The sequence below is a fragment of the Suncus etruscus genome, chromosome 20 (assembly GCF_024139225.1).
Source record: "Suncus etruscus isolate mSunEtr1 chromosome 20, mSunEtr1.pri.cur, whole genome shotgun sequence".
NCBI lineage: Eukaryota > Metazoa > Chordata > Mammalia > Eulipotyphla > Soricidae > Suncus > Suncus etruscus.
Genome location: NC_064867.1, coordinates 23375803 through 23393926, shown reverse-complemented (window position 1 = coordinate 23393926; position 18124 = coordinate 23375803). Strand labels below are relative to the sequence as shown.

General features: G+C 36.5%; 1 protein-coding gene across 1 annotated transcript in view; it reads right to left on the bottom strand.

Moving 5' to 3' along the window:
* The window catches only part of TBC1D5 (TBC1 domain family member 5), a 543770-nt gene that overhangs the window by 192317 nt on the left and 333329 nt on the right, over nucleotides 1-18124 (bottom strand). Inside the window, exon 14 of the mRNA XM_049766154.1 lies at nucleotides 15720-15892. Coding sequence (XP_049622111.1) covers nucleotides 15720-15892 — 173 coding nt within the window. The remainder of the gene's footprint in view (nucleotides 1-15719; nucleotides 15893-18124) is intronic.

Below are 18124 nucleotides of genomic sequence, written 5' to 3'. Positions count from 1 at the left end.
ATAACTGTGTAAAGAATATGGAGTATTTCTGATCACACTTGCTATGTTGAATTTCTTGGGTGAAACGGGGCATTGGATCAAACAAGCTTAAGAAGTTGCTCTATCTAGGTTAAGAGGCAAACTTATAACTACCCAGGGAAGAGTGGGTAACAACCAGAAACTAACAGGACAATCTTCTGTAGGACAGTTAGATAAGGAGGGGATCACCACTACCTGTGCCCCTCACCTGCCCCTTCATTCCCTTCCTGGACTATGAAGCACTGACAATAGCTTTAATGAGCTAGTCTTCCATTCTTCAGAAAGCAAATTCTAGAATGCAAGACTGGAAGGCCTAAAATTGTTATTAAAGGCTTATCTATTTAATCTTTAATAATAAGCCATAGGTTTAATCTATGGCTATAGACTTTATAAACATATAGAGAGCTCTTCTAGAGGAAAAAATAAACAGGAAGGGGGCCAGAGAGCTGGTTAAAGGAAAAATAATTCTCCATGTTTCATTTGCCTCTCTTTTTTCTCCTTCTGCCTGTAAGACTAGCATTAATAGAAAGCACCAATTGCAGTAGAAGTGGGGATACAGTAAGATAGAGGAAGCATGAAGGAAGGGTGGAAAAAGATGGAATACAGAGCAGGCAGAGGGGAGCTAGAAGAACCAGAAAACTCATCTGGGTAGCAGCAGACAGGAGGAAGGCAGCCATTCTCAACAAACTGCCATGTAACCTACAGAAGACGATAATTAGGTAATAAGTGATCAATCTTGGACTTCGCATTTGTCACACACACATAAAAAGGCATAGAGTAAAAACTGGAAAATAAGAGGGAAATCACTTCTGAACAGGTCCACTGTGGGTCACAAATGCCATAAAGCAGCGGCCTTCCATGCCTGGAGTTGGACGAAAGACCGGGTGTCACTGACAGGCTCCTACCAACATAAGAAATGGGATCTGGAGCTGAAGAGGTAGCATGGAGGTAAGGTATTTGCCTTGCAAGCAGCAGGATGGTGGTTCGAATCCCGGCATCCCATATGGTCAGTCCCCCAAGCCTGCTAGGAGCGATTTCTGAGTGTAGAGCCAAGAGTAGCCCCGAGCGCTGCTGGGTGTGACCACCCAAAAAAAAAATGGGATCTGGGAGTACATCATTCTGCAAAGACGACTATCAGCTGATTTTTCATTCGAACTATTGCTACTCATTATATTTACTATGAGTTAAAGCAATGAAATAATAACTGGAGTATTCATATATTTGTTACAGTTTATCCTCAATTTTTGAAATGAACATTTCAAAAGTGGTTCCTTAGAGGCAGATATTTATAGGCCTAGAAAACAGAACCATTATGTGGCCACTTGGTACAGCAGAGACTGCAAAGAAGCCTATCTTGGCCAGTGTGAGCTTTTACAGCCACTTCCAGACAATATGGTGTCTGGGTGGAAATAATGGAGTTTAGCAAGCACATTAAGGCAAGATACATTCTTTGAAGTATTACTTTTCCCTGGCTAGTTCTTGTTTTAGATAGAATAAAAGCTTTTAAATTATAAATTGGTCATTTAAATCTATAAAATATAGCTCCAAAGCACATAATAAAGTTTGATTCTCCTCTTTTAAAATAACTTTATCTGTAAGTTAAAACTCTTTTAGTATATGTACTGCCAAAGCAAGTTGATAGAACTTTATAAAATTGTTCTTAAGTCACACACAAACATTGCCATCTCAGATCACTGGCCAGCTCCATAGACTTATTCTTGAAAGAGATGCGAGTAAAGTCTTGAAAATTCATAGGCACACTAGTCTCACAGCTGATAACTGTGGTACATCTCAGAAATGGGAAGGGAGTCAAAAACCTTCTGACAGCTGCACACATGCCCCCATAACAGCTGTTATGTCAATGGCTCAACTTTATAGCTTTACCACTGATCTATTCAGGGACACCTAGTTGACAAAACTTCCACTTCACAAATGCTGGTTTGGAGACTGAAAACTCTGGGGTCTTCTCGAGTGAGGGTGGGCAGTCTCCTCTAACCCTTCCAAACTTCCTGAAGCTTCAACAGCCAACAGCCGTGTTCACAGCAGGGGCCATATCAACTCATCTGCTCAGTTCCATAGATCCTGTAATTGCTAGAGCCCAGGACTGCATATACACATACTGAGCCACAGGACACTTGAATTTTTTCAAACTGACACCCCAGTAGGAACATACCAAATTAGATATGGAAGTAGCATAGAAACCACCTAAGCTCAACAAACAAAACCAGTAACACAAAATGTTCAACTGGTTTAATTGGGGCTGGAGCAATAGCACAGTGGGTAGGGCATTTTCTTTGCACATGGCTGGACAGGGATTAATCCCGACCATCTCATCTGGTCCCCGAGGTTGCCAGGAGTGACTTTTAGCACAGAGCCAGGAGTAACCCCTGAGTACTGCTTGGTGTGACCCCAAAACAAAAACAAACAAAAGAAACAACTTAGTGGGGCTGGAGCAATGGCGCAGGGGTAGGGCGTTTGGCTTGCATGCAGTTGGCCCAGGACAATCCCCCGGACTCCCATATGGTACCCCAAGCCAGGAGCAATTTCTGGGCGCATAGCCAGGAGTAACCCCTGAGCTTCACTGAGTATGAAAAAGAAAAAAATGGGGAGGGGCCAAAAAATATGAAAGAAAAAAAAAAAAAACCCAGCTTAGTAAACTTTCAGACAATGACTTAATGACCCCATTGTGAAACAATCATCTTCACAAAAATTTTAGTGAAGTTTTATTTTTTAACTTTATTTATTTATTGAGTTTTGGGCCACATCCAGTGGCCCTCAGGAGTCACTTCAGGCTTTGCACTCAGAAATCTCCCCTGGCAGGGTGTGGGACCATATGGGATTCTGGGAATCGAACTGGCTCCCTCCCAGGTCAGCCGCATGTAAGGCAAATGCCTTATTGCTGTGCTGTCCAGCCCCTCAAGTCTTTTTTTCAATAATGCCATTATTGTTTAGTTGTAATGGTAGCTAGACAAATAAAATAATTTCATTCCTGTCAATAGAACAGAGTTGGGGAAGTGTGAAAAACTGGGAACAATATTGGAGGAAAAGTTATACTGGTGGTGGGATTTGTGTTGGAACATTAAGTGCCAGAAACAACTGTATTATAAGCAACTTTGTAAATCAGTATTTAAATAAATAAAAATTAAATAAACTGCTTTTACTCACATTTTATTCCTCACTGTTGTTATCTTGGGTAGACTGCTCATTAGAAGTCTGGCAACTTTAGAATTCTTGAGTAAAACTACAAATGAATTGATTTGGAGCAGACTTTCAATTCTAAAGGGCTGCTTGATGAAAAGATTGAACTATTTGGTGCTGTGTAAAAGTATCTTGAATATATTTTGTATGTCTCATTTATTGCTATTTCTTTATATGCAAGTTTTCTGTCAGATAAATGCCAAATTTTCTTTTTTTGGAGGGAGGAGACTGGACTACACCCTACAGTGCTCAGGACTCAGACCTGTCATTGCACTCAAGGGTTATCCTGGCAATGTTCAAGGGTAGAAGATAAAATCTAGGTCAGCTGTGTGTAAGGCAAGAGAGCATCCTACTGGCTGTACTTTATCTCCAGCTCCTGATTTTTCAATAATTAAAATAATTTGTAGGATGGTCTTTCCCCTCCACTGCTCCACAAGTATCAATATCTGATTTTTACACCTAGACTGGTGAGTTATAGTTCTAGTTAATAGGTTCTCGTTAGTGCTTGACTGAATTTTGACCAAACTTTCACAATGTCCACTCTTCTTACTGAATTATTTATATTCAATATATTCAATTATTTATATTCATTTAAGTCTTGCTGCCTTAAATAGTTTAGAGGTTCTCTTTAAGCTCTTTAGAATAGGTGAGCTCTCGGCCTGTAACACATTCTATTCTTCTTAGTCTGAGACATTTTGACATTCTTCCTGATGCCTCTTAACCAGAACTTAAATTTTGTAGAATAAATGTCTATTCTAAATTAAGATTTTTTTAAGAAAGAAAAAAATTTTCTTAACAAATCCCATTTTATTCAATTTTTCCACATTTAAGTTCAATAAAAATGCTTTGTTATGAAGTCTGGAATTATTCTTAAAACATCACCTACCAACTCAGGTCACTATGGTGGTAGATTAGTACTAAAAAAAAAATCACATGAAGGGCCGAAAGATAGCACAGCATGTAGGGTATTTGCCTTGCATGTTGCCAACCCCAGTTTAATCCCTGGAATCCCCAATGGTCCCCTAAGTCTGCCAGAGATAATTTCTGAGTTACCTTGAGCACTACCCAAAAACAAAGAAAAAAATCACACTGAACTATTGAACAAATATCAAAGTAATAAGGAAACCAAAACATTATTTTTATTAAGTAAAGAAAATTCTGTCCTGCGTGAGGTTTTCGTCATGGATTGGAGGTGGATGGAACCACCAGACATTGCTTCCACTGCTCTGGTTTGCATGCAAATTGGGTGGGGGGTCTAAACATGCCCTGACCCAGGTGGGTCCTTTGGAATGTTTCTGCATCTCATTGTACTGATAAGCAAGTTTCTAAGCTGCAAGTAAAATGTGTCAAATTTAAAAAAAAATTCTGAAATTCTTGTTTTTAGAAACAAGAATGTATATGCATATGTGTGTGTCTATGCTTATGTGAATTATGTGAATTCAAACACACACCAAGCTTAATTTCACATATGACTTTTTCTTCATTGAGATGTATATGAACTCTCCGTGTGTGTGTCAGGATTTGAAGCCAGACATACAAAGTAAGCGCTGTATCACTGAGATTCATCCCAGGCTTCATTTGACCAGAATCTATTTAAAATTACAGAAATAAAAATAAGAAGTTTAAAGTGATAAAGAAACACATAGTTAAGAATCAAAAATTCCAAAGAATAATAATGTATAATTAAAAAAAATCCAATGTGCTCTGCCAGTGTTTCTTCTGTATATGTAATTAATGAAGGAAAAGATTTTCCTAGAGTTTATGGAGAAGAGCTCTAATCATTTATACTTTTTAATGGAATATAATAAATGATACATCTTAATTGATTTGGCGAAGTTTTATCAAATGTGATTTTATGAAATTATGAGCTTAGACGAGATTCTCTCCATTAAGCAAGCTCATCATTTTTATAACACTTTTACATCGGTAAGAACTTAAGAGTGGGAAGACAGGATTTGATTCTAGTAACATGGGCCTGATAACATTCTATCTAATAGAATCTGTCCTTTGAAAATAATTTCACAAAGACCAGAAAATTAAGAATTTTCACACAAAATCTATATCAGTGGTTTCAAATGTCTTAAAAGCTAGTCAAAAGATCATTCTCTAGAAAATCTAGTATTTAGGGGCCAGGGAGATAACATGGGAATAAGGCACATGCCTTTTATGGGTCCACTCTGGTTTGATCCCTGTTACCATATATGACTCCCAACTTACTTGAGAGTCATTCTGGAAAATCCCGAGGTAGCCAAAGTAATCTCTGATATAGCAGGCCTGAGCATCATCTTTGCATTCTTGGGCCATAGCACTGAACATATTATGGCAATTATCTATACATAACTAATTTACCCTGGATTATTTGGTTATGGAAAGAGATGAACACTAGAAATGCAGAAACACGGAAGTCAAGATATGTGATGAAAAAAATAATGCCAAGATTTTTTATTTTAGGGGCTGAAGAGATAGCATGGAAATAGGGCCTTGTATGTAGAAGGACGAAGGTTTAAATCCCGGCATCCCATATGGTGCCCTGAGCCTGCCAGGAGAAATTTCAGAGCATAGAGCCAGAAGTAACCCCTGAGTGCTGTCAGGGTAAATCCCCAAAAATAAAAGATTTTTTTATTTTAAATAAGAAAAATTTAAATGGGAAATAAGGAGATTTTTAAGATAATCTAAAATATATCTCATGATTAGATAAAAGATCTTCCAAAATCTGAAGAATCAACACACAGTCTTAGAGCATTATCAGAGCAAATTCTAATCATGCTATAACGCAAAGTCACATTTTTCACTGGCAGGCAATGACATTCAAGTTACAGTTCTCCATTTTGAGCAAAAGGCTAGTATAACAAAATGGTGAGATCAAAATATTTAGTCAGAAGCTTTTCTCTTATCTGCTAGTTTGACAAAAAAGAAAAGCAATTATTTTATCAAAATTGTTCTGGTGAACAGATGCTAGTTCTATATAGCCACAATTTTCATTTCTAAGTAATTAAGGATTATCTATGTTTTATCAAGTTCTAAAACACTGTCAGAGACTGCGGTTAATAGATTTTATTGCACTGTAGATGTTAAAACAATAAGCTTTCTTAGTATTCATTTTTTTTTGCTATGGCTTCTATTTTCATTAATTCCTTAATGACTCAAGTATATCTTTAGTGTTTCAGTTGTCTGGATGCTTGCAACTCTGCTTAGAAATAGTTATTAAGTACATTAATATTTCCCAAAATTTTTTTTATAAAACCAGCATATGATCAATAAAGGTAACTGAAAAGATAGTAAATACAGAAATACCTTATAATTTTTCTCAGGGATAACTATTATTAACATTGCTTCTAGTCTGATTTTCATTAAGAATGTTAATAATTTCATTTCCAGTCACACCCAGCAGTGATCAGGGGCTACTCCTGGCTCTATGCTCAGAAATCGCCCCTGGCAGGCTGAGGGGACCATGTGGGATGAACCTTACCGCTGTGCTATCTCTCCGATCCCAAGAATGTAATTAATTTTAAAGCTAGAAAACTGAATTATATCTATTTTTTCTCTTTAATCTTTCACTTAAAATATATAAAAAGGAATATTGCTTAATTATATAGTCTACAGAAAAAACAGTTCTGTACAAAATTTCATCAGGTAGACAAATTATTCAATAATTTAGGCTCATGTTATGTTACAAATAACATGATAATAATCATATTTGTTCATAGATGATTGTTCCATGATTCCGTCAAAACATCTATTTCCCAAAAACAGGGCAATAAACACTGAGTCAAAGATCAGTGGAATAGGGGCCAGCGCCGTGGCACTAGAGGTAAGGCAGATCTGCCTTGCCAGCGCTAGCCTAGGGTGGACCACGGTCAGATCCCCCGGGGTCCTATATGGTCCCCCAAGCCAGGAGCGACTTCTGAGAGCCAAGCCAGGAGTAACCCCTGAGCATCCCCAGGTGTGCCCCCCCCCCCAAAAAAAAAAGATCAGTGGAATAGACTTGAGTATGCAGAGAATGTTCCCCGGACAAAAAATCAATTAGTATGACAATAAGGCAAGAAACGCAAAATGAAGCAAGGAAAGCCTCTTCAACAAGTGGTGCTGAAACAAACAACTGGTCAGCCACATGCAAACAAGCAAACTTGGACCTCCATCAAACACCATGCACAAAGGTCAAATCCAAATGAATTAAGGACCCTGATATCAGACTCGAAACCATAACGTATATAGAACAATATGTAGGTAAAACACTCCATGACATTGAGACTAAAGGCATCTTAAAGGAAAAAACAGAACTGTCCAAAAAAAGTGGAAGCAGTGATAAACAGATGGGATTATATTAAACTGAGAAGCTTCTGCACCTCAAAGGAAATAGTGATGAGAATAAAAAGGCCACCCATATACCCATCAGATAAGGGCTAATATCTAAAAGAAACAAGGTACTGACAGAACTTAACAAGAAAAAAAAATCTAACCCTATCAAAAAATGGGGAGAAAAATGAATAGACAATTCCTTGAAGAAGGCACATGAAAAACGGCTCCACATCACTAATCATCAGGGAGATGCAAATCATGAAAACGAGGTACCATCTCATATCACAGAGACTGGCACACATCACAAAGAACAAGAACTATCCCTGGTGGGGATGTGTAGAGAAAGTAACTCTCATTCACTGCTGGTGGGAATGCCATCTAGTACAGCCTTTATGGAAAAATGTATGGAGATTCCTCAAAAAACTGGAAATTGAGCTTTCATTTGATCCAGCCATGCCACTCTAGGGATCTGCCCTAGGAACACAAAAACATAATACAAAAATACCTTAAGCACACCTATATTCATGGCAGCACTATTTACAGTAGTCAGAATCTGTAAACAACCTGGATGTCTAACAAAAGATGAATGGCTAAAGAAACTGGTACATATACAAAATGGAATACTATGCTGCCATCAGGAGAGATGAAATCATGAAATTTCCCCATAGATGGACATGAAAACTATTATGCTGAGTGAAATAAGTTAGAGGGAGAGAGACAGACACATAATAGTCTCAATCATCTACAGGTTTTAAGAAAAATAAAAGACATTACTGTAATAATACTCAGAGATAATAGAGATGAGGGCTGGAAGGTCCAGACCACTATATGAAGCTTAACCACAGAATGATGAGTTCAGGTAGAGAAATAACTACACCGACAACTACTATGACAATGATAGTAAGTGTGAGAAAAAGAATGCCTGTCTTGAAGACAGGTAGGGAGTGGGGAAGGAGGGAGATGGGGGTCATTGGTGGTGGGAATGTTGCACTGAAACTGAAACCCAACTACAAACATGTTTGCAATCATGGTGCCCAAATAAATATAGTAATAAAAAAGTGTTCAACTTTATTAGGTTTTGACTCACTTTCCAATAATCTCCCAAACTGATTATATCAGCACAAAGTAATATTTTCTCCAATCCTTATCAATATAAATAAAATTAATTTTTTTGTTTTTTATATATTTTATTTAAACACCTTGATTACATACATGATTGTGTTTGGGTTTCAGTCATGTAACGAACACCACCCATCACCAGTGCAACATTCCCATCACCAATGTCCCTAATCTCCCTCCCCTCCACCCAACCCCCACCTGTACTCTAGACAGGCTTTCTATTTCCCTCGTACATTCTCATTATTAGGATAGTTCAAATCATAGTTATTTCTCTAACTAAACTCATCCCTGTTTGTGGTGAGCTTCATGAGGTGAGCTGTAACTTCTAGCTCTTTTCTCTTTTGTGTCTGAAAGTTATTATTGCAAGAATGCCTTTCATTTTTCTTAAAACCCATAGATGAGTGAGACCATTCTGCGTTTTTTTCTCTCTCTCTGACTTATTTCACTCAGCATAATAGATTCCGTGTACATCCATGTATAGGAAAATTTCATGACTTCATCTCTCCTGACAGCTGCATAATATTCCATTGTGTATATGTACCACAGTTTCTTTAGCCATTCGTCTGTTGAAGGGTATCGTGGCTGTTTCCAGAGTCTTGCTATGGTAAATAGTGCTGCAATGAATATAGGTGTAAGGAAGGGTTTTTTGTATTGTATTTTTGTGTTCCTAGGGTATATTCCTAGGAGTGGTATAGCTGGATCATATGGGAGCTCGATTTCCAGTTTTTGGAGGAATCTCCATATCGCTTTCCATAAAGGTTGAACTAGACGGCATTCCCACCAGCAGTGGATAAGAGTTCCTTTCTCTCCACATCCCCGTCAACACTGTTTATTCTCATTCTTTGTGATGTGTGCCATTCTCTGGGGTATGAGGTGGTACCTCATCGTTGTTTTGATTTGCATCTCCTGATGATTAGTGATGTGGAGCATTTTTTCATGTGTCTTTTGGCCATTTGTATTTCTTCTTTGTCAAAGTGTCTGTCCATTTCTTCTCCCCATTTTTGATGGGATTAGATGTTTTTTCTTGTAAAGTTCTGTCAGTGCCTTGTATATTTTGGAGATTAGCCCCTTATCTGATGGGTATTGGGTGAATAGTTTCTCCCAGTCAGTGGGTGGCTCTTGTATCCTGGGTGCTATTTCCTTTGAGGTGCAGAAGCTTCTCAGCTTAATATATTCCCATCTGTTAATCTCTGCTTTCACTTGCTTGGAGAGTGCAGTTTCCTCCTTGAAGATGCCTGTAGTCTCAATGCCCTGGAGTGTTTTGCCTATGTGTTGTTCTATATATCTTATGGTTTTGGGTCTGATATCGAGGTCTTTAATCCATTTGGATTTTACCTTCTTAAAATGATGTTAGCTGGGGATCTAAGTTCAATTTTTTGCAAGTGGCTAGCCAGTTGTGTCAACACCACTTGTTGAAGAGGCTTTCTTTGCTCCATTTAGGATTTCTTGCTCCTTTATCAAAAACTAGGTGATTGTATGTCTGGGGAACATTTTCTGAGTATTCAAGCCTATTCCACTGATCTGAGGGTCTGTCCTTATTCCAATACCATGCTGTTTTGATAACTATTGCTTTGTAGTACAGTTTAAAGTTGGGGAAAGTAATTCCTCCCACATTCTTTTTCCCAATGATTGCTTTAAGTATTCTCGAGTGTTCATTGTTCCAAACAAATTTCAAAAGTGCCTGATCCACTTCTTTGAAGAATGTCATGGGTATCTTTAGAGGGATCACATTACATCTGTATAATGCCGTGGGGAGTATTGCCATTTTGATGATGTTAATCCTGCCAATCCATGAGCAGGGTATGTGTTTCCATTTCCGCGTGTCCTCTCTTATTTCTTGGAGCAGTTTTAAAGTTTTCTTTGTACAGGTCTTTCACATTTTTAGTCAAGTTGATTCCAAGATATTTGAGTTTGTGTGGCACTATTGTGAATGGGGTTGTTTTCTTAATGTCCATTTCTTCCTTATTACTATTGGTGTATAGAAAGGCCATTGATTTTTGTGTGTTAATTTTGTAGCCTGCCACCTTGCTATATGAGTCTATTGTTTCTAGAAGCTTTTTGGTAGAGTCTTTAGGGTTTTCTAAGTAGAGCATCATGTCATCTGCAAACAGTGAGAGCTTGACTTCTTCCTTTCCTATCTGGATTCCCTTGATATCTTTTTCTTGCCTAGTTGCTATAGCGAGTACTTCCAGTGCTATGTTGATTAGGAATGGTGAGAGGACAGCCTTGTCTTGTGCCAGAATTTAGAGGGAAGGCTTTTAGTTTTTCTCCATTGAGGATAATATTTGCCACTGGCTTGTGGTAGATGGCCTTAACTATATTGAGAAAGGTTCCTTCCATTCCCATCTTGCTGAGAGTTTTGATCAAGAATGGATGTTGGACCTAATCAAATGCTTTCTCTGCATCTATTGATATGATCATGTGAATTTTATTTTTCTTGTTGATGTCATTTATTATGTTGATAGATTTATGGATGTTAAACCATCCTTGCATTCCTGGGATGAAACCTACTTGATTGTAGTGGATGATCTTCTTAATGAGGCATTGAATCCTATTTGCCAGGATTTTGTTGAGGATCTTTGCATCTGCATTCATCAGCGATATTGGTCTGTAATTTTCTTTTTTCGTAGCATTTCTGTCTGGTTTAGGTATCAAGGTGATGTTGGCTTCATAAAAGCTATTTGGAAGTGTTTCCGTTTCTTCAATTACATGAAAGAGACTTGTGGGATTGGAAGTAGTTCCTCTTGGAAAGTTTGAAAGAATTCATTAGTGAATCCATCTGGACCTGGGCCTTTGTTTTTGGGCAGACATTTGATTACCGTTTTAATTTCATCAATGGTGATGAGGGTGTTTAGATATGCTACATCCTCTTCCTTCAACCGTGGAAGATTATAAGAGTCCAAGAATTTATCCATTTCTTCCAGGTTCTCATTTTTAGTGGCGTAGAGTTTCTCAAAGTAGTTTCTGATTACCCTTTGAATCATTGTGAAATCAGTAGTAATCTCTCCTTTTTCATTCTTAATACGAGTTATCAAGTTTCTCCCTCTCTCTTTTTCTTTGTTAGTTTTGCCAGTGGTCTATCAATATTGTTTATTTTTTCAAAGAACCAACTTCTGCTTTCGTTGATACATTCACTGCTACTGTAGTTCTTACATCCAGATTTGATGTTATCATATTGCACTTTTATTTAATATAGGAGATAATTCTAAGACAGTTGTTCCCAAATAAATTGTTTTTGATATTACTGTTGCCATTCTTACATTAATTTTATGCAACTTCTTTAATTTGTTTTGGCTATCTCTTAGAACCATACTACTGGACTAACTATGAAATTAATTGAGAATCTGTCATTTATTAGATTTAAAGCATTTATAGAGTATGCCATAGTAATGCTTCATAGTATTCTCTATCAATCTTTTATTTGTTTTATGATATCTTTATTTAAGCACCATGATTACAAACATGTTTGTAGTTGGGTTTCAATTATAAAAAAGAACATCCCCTTTCATCATTGCAACCTTCCCACCACCAATGCCACTTGTTTTATGCTGACTTTGTTAGCATTCTTGTTCTCTTCTTTCATTATTTTTTACCACTAAGTAAATTTTATGTATTGGCAAATATAAAATAATTCAAGATGCTTCTCATTTGAATTGTAAGAAAGGAGGCCTCATTCTAAGTCACTAATAATAATTCTATGTTTAGTTAAAAACTGTCAATTATTTTTATAAAATATATTTTATAGTATCATTTATAAGTATTAAAAATTTAATTGAAAATTAACTTTGCTTAACCTAAACAATAAGTTGCTATGAAATTGCCCAACAGAAAATATAGCTATAATTATACAGGGCAGGATATACTAACAGAGTATCTGCATTAATAAGCAGATTATTATACAACGTTCAAGATTTCATGGGTATTTATTCCCATATTTCAAGATAAACATCATCAATCCATTTAAAATTAGGATAAGCTCATTTGAATGATTAACCAATGTTAGTACAATTAATATCTTAACCATTATTTCTAATTTTGCTAAGTAAATTCAATAACAAAACACAACAACATGTTTACATTTTGGTATATCTGCCCCATAAGGGTACTTCCAACTTTATGCTCTTCAAAAACCAGAATACTTTCTTTTAATAGTGAAGTAGCTGCAAAATCTTTTTCTTACTGATAATTACATTCATATTAGGAAATGTATTTAAAGAAATGTTAGTGTACATTATAGATGCTCAATATTGCCTAAATTTTGAAAACTGAATTTCCTAGTTTAAATAAATTAGTATAGTATTGATAATGTTTTTCTTTGGCATACACTTACTGACATTTTATTTTTAAACTTTATTTATTGATTGATTAATTGGTTGTTGGGCCACACCCAGTTTTGCTCAGGGGTTACTCCTGGCTCTGCACTCAGAAATCACCATGTCAGACTTGGGGGGGCAATATGGGATGCCAGGGATCGAATTGGGTCCCTCCCAGGTCAGTCACATGCAAGGCAAAGCGCCCTGCCACTGTGCTATCTCTCCAGTCCCGCTTGTTGACATTTTGTTCATTTTATTTTCACTCCGTTTTAAAGATATAATGATATATAAGAAAAATTTTTTTGAAAATAAAAATTCTATCAATAATCATGCAAAACATTTTGGATAATGAAATGACAAATTCTAATGCCATTCTGATAAAAAGACATTTTTACTGTTTCTGGGTAAAAGCTTTTTAATAGAGTAATATTTACTCCTTGATACTTAGATCTCTATATTTTTTGTATATTGTAATTTGGATTTTTTAGGTATCCTATAAAGTAGGTAACAACATCTTTAAAACCCATTTCACAAAGAAACCGAGGCTTGCTTCATTTAAATGCCTAAGTTTCTAACTGCTAATTTATATTATACTCAGTTTAGGTTTTAGTCTCAAATATTTTAAGTCATCAGCAGGAAATAAAAAATGTGAGTAGTAAAACTTAAGAAAGAAATAGAGAAATTCAGCCACATTGGCATTCCATGTGCTTAGCAAATGGAAACACTAAAATCAAATATATTAAGTGAGAGAATAAGCAAATTCCTTGCATTATAAAACACAATATAGCTCAAATTGTAGACTTAAGAGACTTTGTAAAGAATGAATGATTTCTTCAAGAATATATGCATTTAGTATTAAAGTACGAGACTATATAGAAATAACAAAATAAATTGGCTTCAGCTAGTGCAAGACTTGATACTGTTAGTACTGCTGAAAAATAAAATTGAAAAGACTAAGAGTAATTATATCACGGATCATGGGCTTTTATTGGGAAGGTGCTAGCTGGATGTCAAAAAAGCTCTATGAATCATTATGATGAAGAGAAAGCTGATGGGAACTAATACCTGAAGAGGAAACTGGAACCCTACAGTTATAAATTACAGTACCCAAACCCGTGCCACCCTGGATGCGATGTAAAGCAACAACTCAGGCAAAACTGTAATGAACAACAGCATTTTAAAGACACAAGAAATATGTGCAACATCAATTTCCTTCCTTAATATTTAAGACTGATTTCTAGAGTTAAGCAAATATTATTTGAGGATGCAAAAAAGGGCTTTTGTATTAAAATAAATCAATTCTTTGAGTGCACAGTAAAGAGGAAAACATAATTTAATTGACCTCGCCACTAGCTAGTTTAGAAAAATTTGCAAACATATTAACTACACTTACAAACTTATTTGGCAATTCATTAATCACACACAAGCTGCCCAACTACCATGTAACCAACAACATTTTCATTTTCAAGGGGAATGATGGAGTTTTCTCGATGATAAAGTTTAACTCACAGATATGAAAACAAGCATCATGAAAACAGAAAAGCAGATGTCTTGAATCACAGTTCAGAGCTTCTAGAGAAGAAAGATAGCTGAAAGTTCTTATTAGTAAAAGACTGTGCAAGAAGAGAACATTAACGAAAACCTCACTGACATTATTTTCTTGCGGCTAAATAAAATGACCTCTGCTCTGGTCCCCAAATGATTTATCATTCAAAAAAATAGGCTGGAGAGAGATAACTAAACAGGTTGAGCAGAAGATTTGCAGAAGACCCAGTTTTGATGATCAACACTGTGTAGCCTACCATTACACAGTCAGGAGCAGTCTCAGAGCATCACTGGTTATGGTCCTAAAACAGTCCCCACACCCAAATAATTATTTATCCAGAGGTTATTTACATCTTAATTCTGCCTTCTCGGTTTTCCATGTTCTACCTGAAATAGTAGAAGTAAAATCTATAGTAGAAAATACATACCAGGGAAATGTTTAGAAATAGATATAAATAAACAGTCCATTATTTCAACATGAAGAGTACTTTTGTCTCAAGCATGAAGAAAATTATTTTTTTTCTTAGTAAGGCCAATATATTTTTAATGTGCTTTCTAGCCAATGAATGAATATACACATTCAAACACACACACACACACACACACACACACACACACACACACACACACACTTAATTTCTATGTAGTGACTTAGACATGCGTGGAGCCAGAGTGATAGCACAATAGTAGGGCATTTGCCTTGCACGCAGCTGTGCATATGGTCTTCCGAGTCTACCACGAGCGACCATGAGCACTGTAGGCTGTGGCCCAAAAACCAAAAGAAAGGAAAAAATTAAATTATAGATGCAATCTATTTTTATTTTTACTTTGACCACACCTGGCAACTTGAGGGAACAAATGGGATGCCAGGGATGGAACCCAGGTGAGCTGTGCAAAAGGAAAATGCTCTACCCACTGGACAAGCAAGAAAATGGAAAGAACATGAATAGATTATAATTGTTTGGGTGATAAACTGGATTTATGTGTGTGATCTGTGTGACTCTACTTAGATCAATGATCTGCTGTTGGCACTGTATTAGTCTAGCAATTATTTTAAAAGACCATTATGTGTATGATATGAAAGAGCATACATGATCGTAATGAACACAGAGTACGCACAAAGGGCAATAAAGTGGTAAGAAAAAAAAAAGAAAAAGTAAAACAAGTTCTGGCGCTTCTGTGAATTCAAGACATTTTGAAACCAACATATCAACCTTTAATACTTACAACCCATATATCTGTGGTGCAATTTCCAATCTGTTCAAGTGCATGTAAAGCTCGATATCATGCTTCTTAAGCAGCTGATCTTGGATCTGGTTGACTTTAGTCACGATAGCAATTGTTGGCCCTAAGTCCTGTGGTCTAGCAAAGGGGATGGGAGTCATCAGTGTGTCTTTCCCCTAAAATCAGAAATAAAAGGAGAGGTGTTTTCCAGCTATATAAAAATGATAAAGGAGCATCATTTTAAAATTCAGCAATGCAATTTCAAAAAGAACAGCAACATTTCTTTTTGAACTGGGGATCAAACCCATTATATGTATATTGAAAGGCAAGTACTCCTTCCTAGTCCCTGTCCCAACAAACAGCTTTATCAATGTGTTTAGAAAGTAGCCTCAGATTCTCTGATACACGTGCTTGTAAGTTTCTAGATTCAGAAAATGCCTTTTAAAAATTTCCTCTCTGTATTCCTGAGCATTTTCTCGTGAAATTAAGTATTATAAATTTGTTATTTAGTTGGTTAAATATAGTGAGGCCACTAGTCTATTTGTCCAAGGTCTGTTTGTCTAACCAGCACCATTCATTCCTAAATGCAATAGTCTAATGTACTTATGATAAACAATAGTAAAATACAGTAAAATAAGAAGTATTTTACTCTGAACTTTCAAAACTATAAAAATGTTCTTTAACTTTTCTTTGATTGAAAGACCTGAGTAGAAGGCTCTTCAACTATCTAGGCCAGTGGTATTAAAGGAAAAAACAAAGCCAAAACCAAACAGCTCTATGAACCAATCACAATTATTTCATTTTCATTTATTTCCATATCCTATATTATGAAAGGTAATTTGTATCTTTGTAAGGTACTCAATCATGTCTGAAGGTTTTTCCAAAAAGATTTTGTCTGGCTTTTCTTCTGATACTTCAAAATTCAATTTCTACTTCTCTCTAGTACTGGGATTCACAGCATTATTCATGTGTGATTGCTGCCTCCCATTCACCTTCAATATGCTTCTCTGCCATAATTCCTGATCATGCTTCAAAAGTTCTGTTTTGTTTTTTTTTTTCAGATACTCTAATCTTCTGAAACCATAAAGTACATAGAGGAATATGCAAGCAGAACTCTCCATGACACTGAAGCTAAAGGCATCTTCAAGGATGAAACCCCACTGACCAAGCCAAGTGGAAGCAAAGATAAACAAGAAAGAGTACATTAAACTGAGAAACTGAGAAGCTTCTATACCTCACAGAAAATGGTAATCAGAATACAAAGACAGGGGTTCGGGACAGAGGTTGGGTGGGATGAAAAATAGATACGATGTGAAATATTCAGATGTTGATGTATGAAGCTATAAATTGTATACTTGAAACTTTACAGTGCTGTAAGATCTCTTTTTTGTTTTTTGTTTTTAGGGTCACACCTGGCAATGCTCAGGAGTTACTCCTGGCAGGCTCATGGGACCATATGGGATGCCCAGATTCAAACCAGTGTCCATTCTGTATTGGTTGCATGCAAGGCAAATGCCTTACTGCTATGTGCTATGCTCTGGCCTCAGTACTATAAGATTTTAAAAAACAAAACAAACTTTAACTCTGAATTTTTTGTTTGCTGCAATGAGCAAATAGTTATTGACACTATCAAAACAAACAGACATGACTATATTCCTATAAAACCTTATTTATGCATAAGTAAATTTCCATTCTATATATTTTTACAGTAATGTACAATGTCAAAGGCATTCTTAATTCAAGAGATGCAAAGAAAATAAACTGTAGGAAAAATGCACCTGCCATCAGCAAAGCATTAATTATCCATTTCATCTTTTTTGTTTGTTTGTTTTGGTATAGATCTTGCAATGCTTGGGACTTAATCGTAGTGTTGTGCTCAGGGAATACAGCTTCTTAGGGCACAAATATGCATTGCTAGGGATCCAACCAGTACTGGCCTTAAATAAGACAAACACCATACTCATTGTACTATCTCCTTGGCTCCTCAATTTCATCCTTTAAAAGATGGAAATTAGATGGAACTGGAGAAAGAGTACAGGGGGTAGAATGTCAGCCTTGCACGTGTCTGACCCTGGTTCGATTGTTTCCTAGCATCCCACATGGTTCCTGAACACTGTCAGGAGTAATCCCCAAGTGTAGAATCAGGACTAATTTCTGGGTATAGCCCCAAAACAAATCAAACAAACAAACAAACAAAAAGATAAGAGTTAGAGCTTGGAAGATGGCTCAGTGGGTTGGAGGAGATACTTTGCATGTGGGAGCCCTAGGTTTGAACCACAGCATTGCATAATTCCCTGAGTACTGTTGGGTGTGGCCCCACACGCCCCAAAAGATACTAATTATACAAATGTACAAATATGCATTTTGAAAGGTGAATTTATAGTATGTTAATTATGTAACAATAAAAA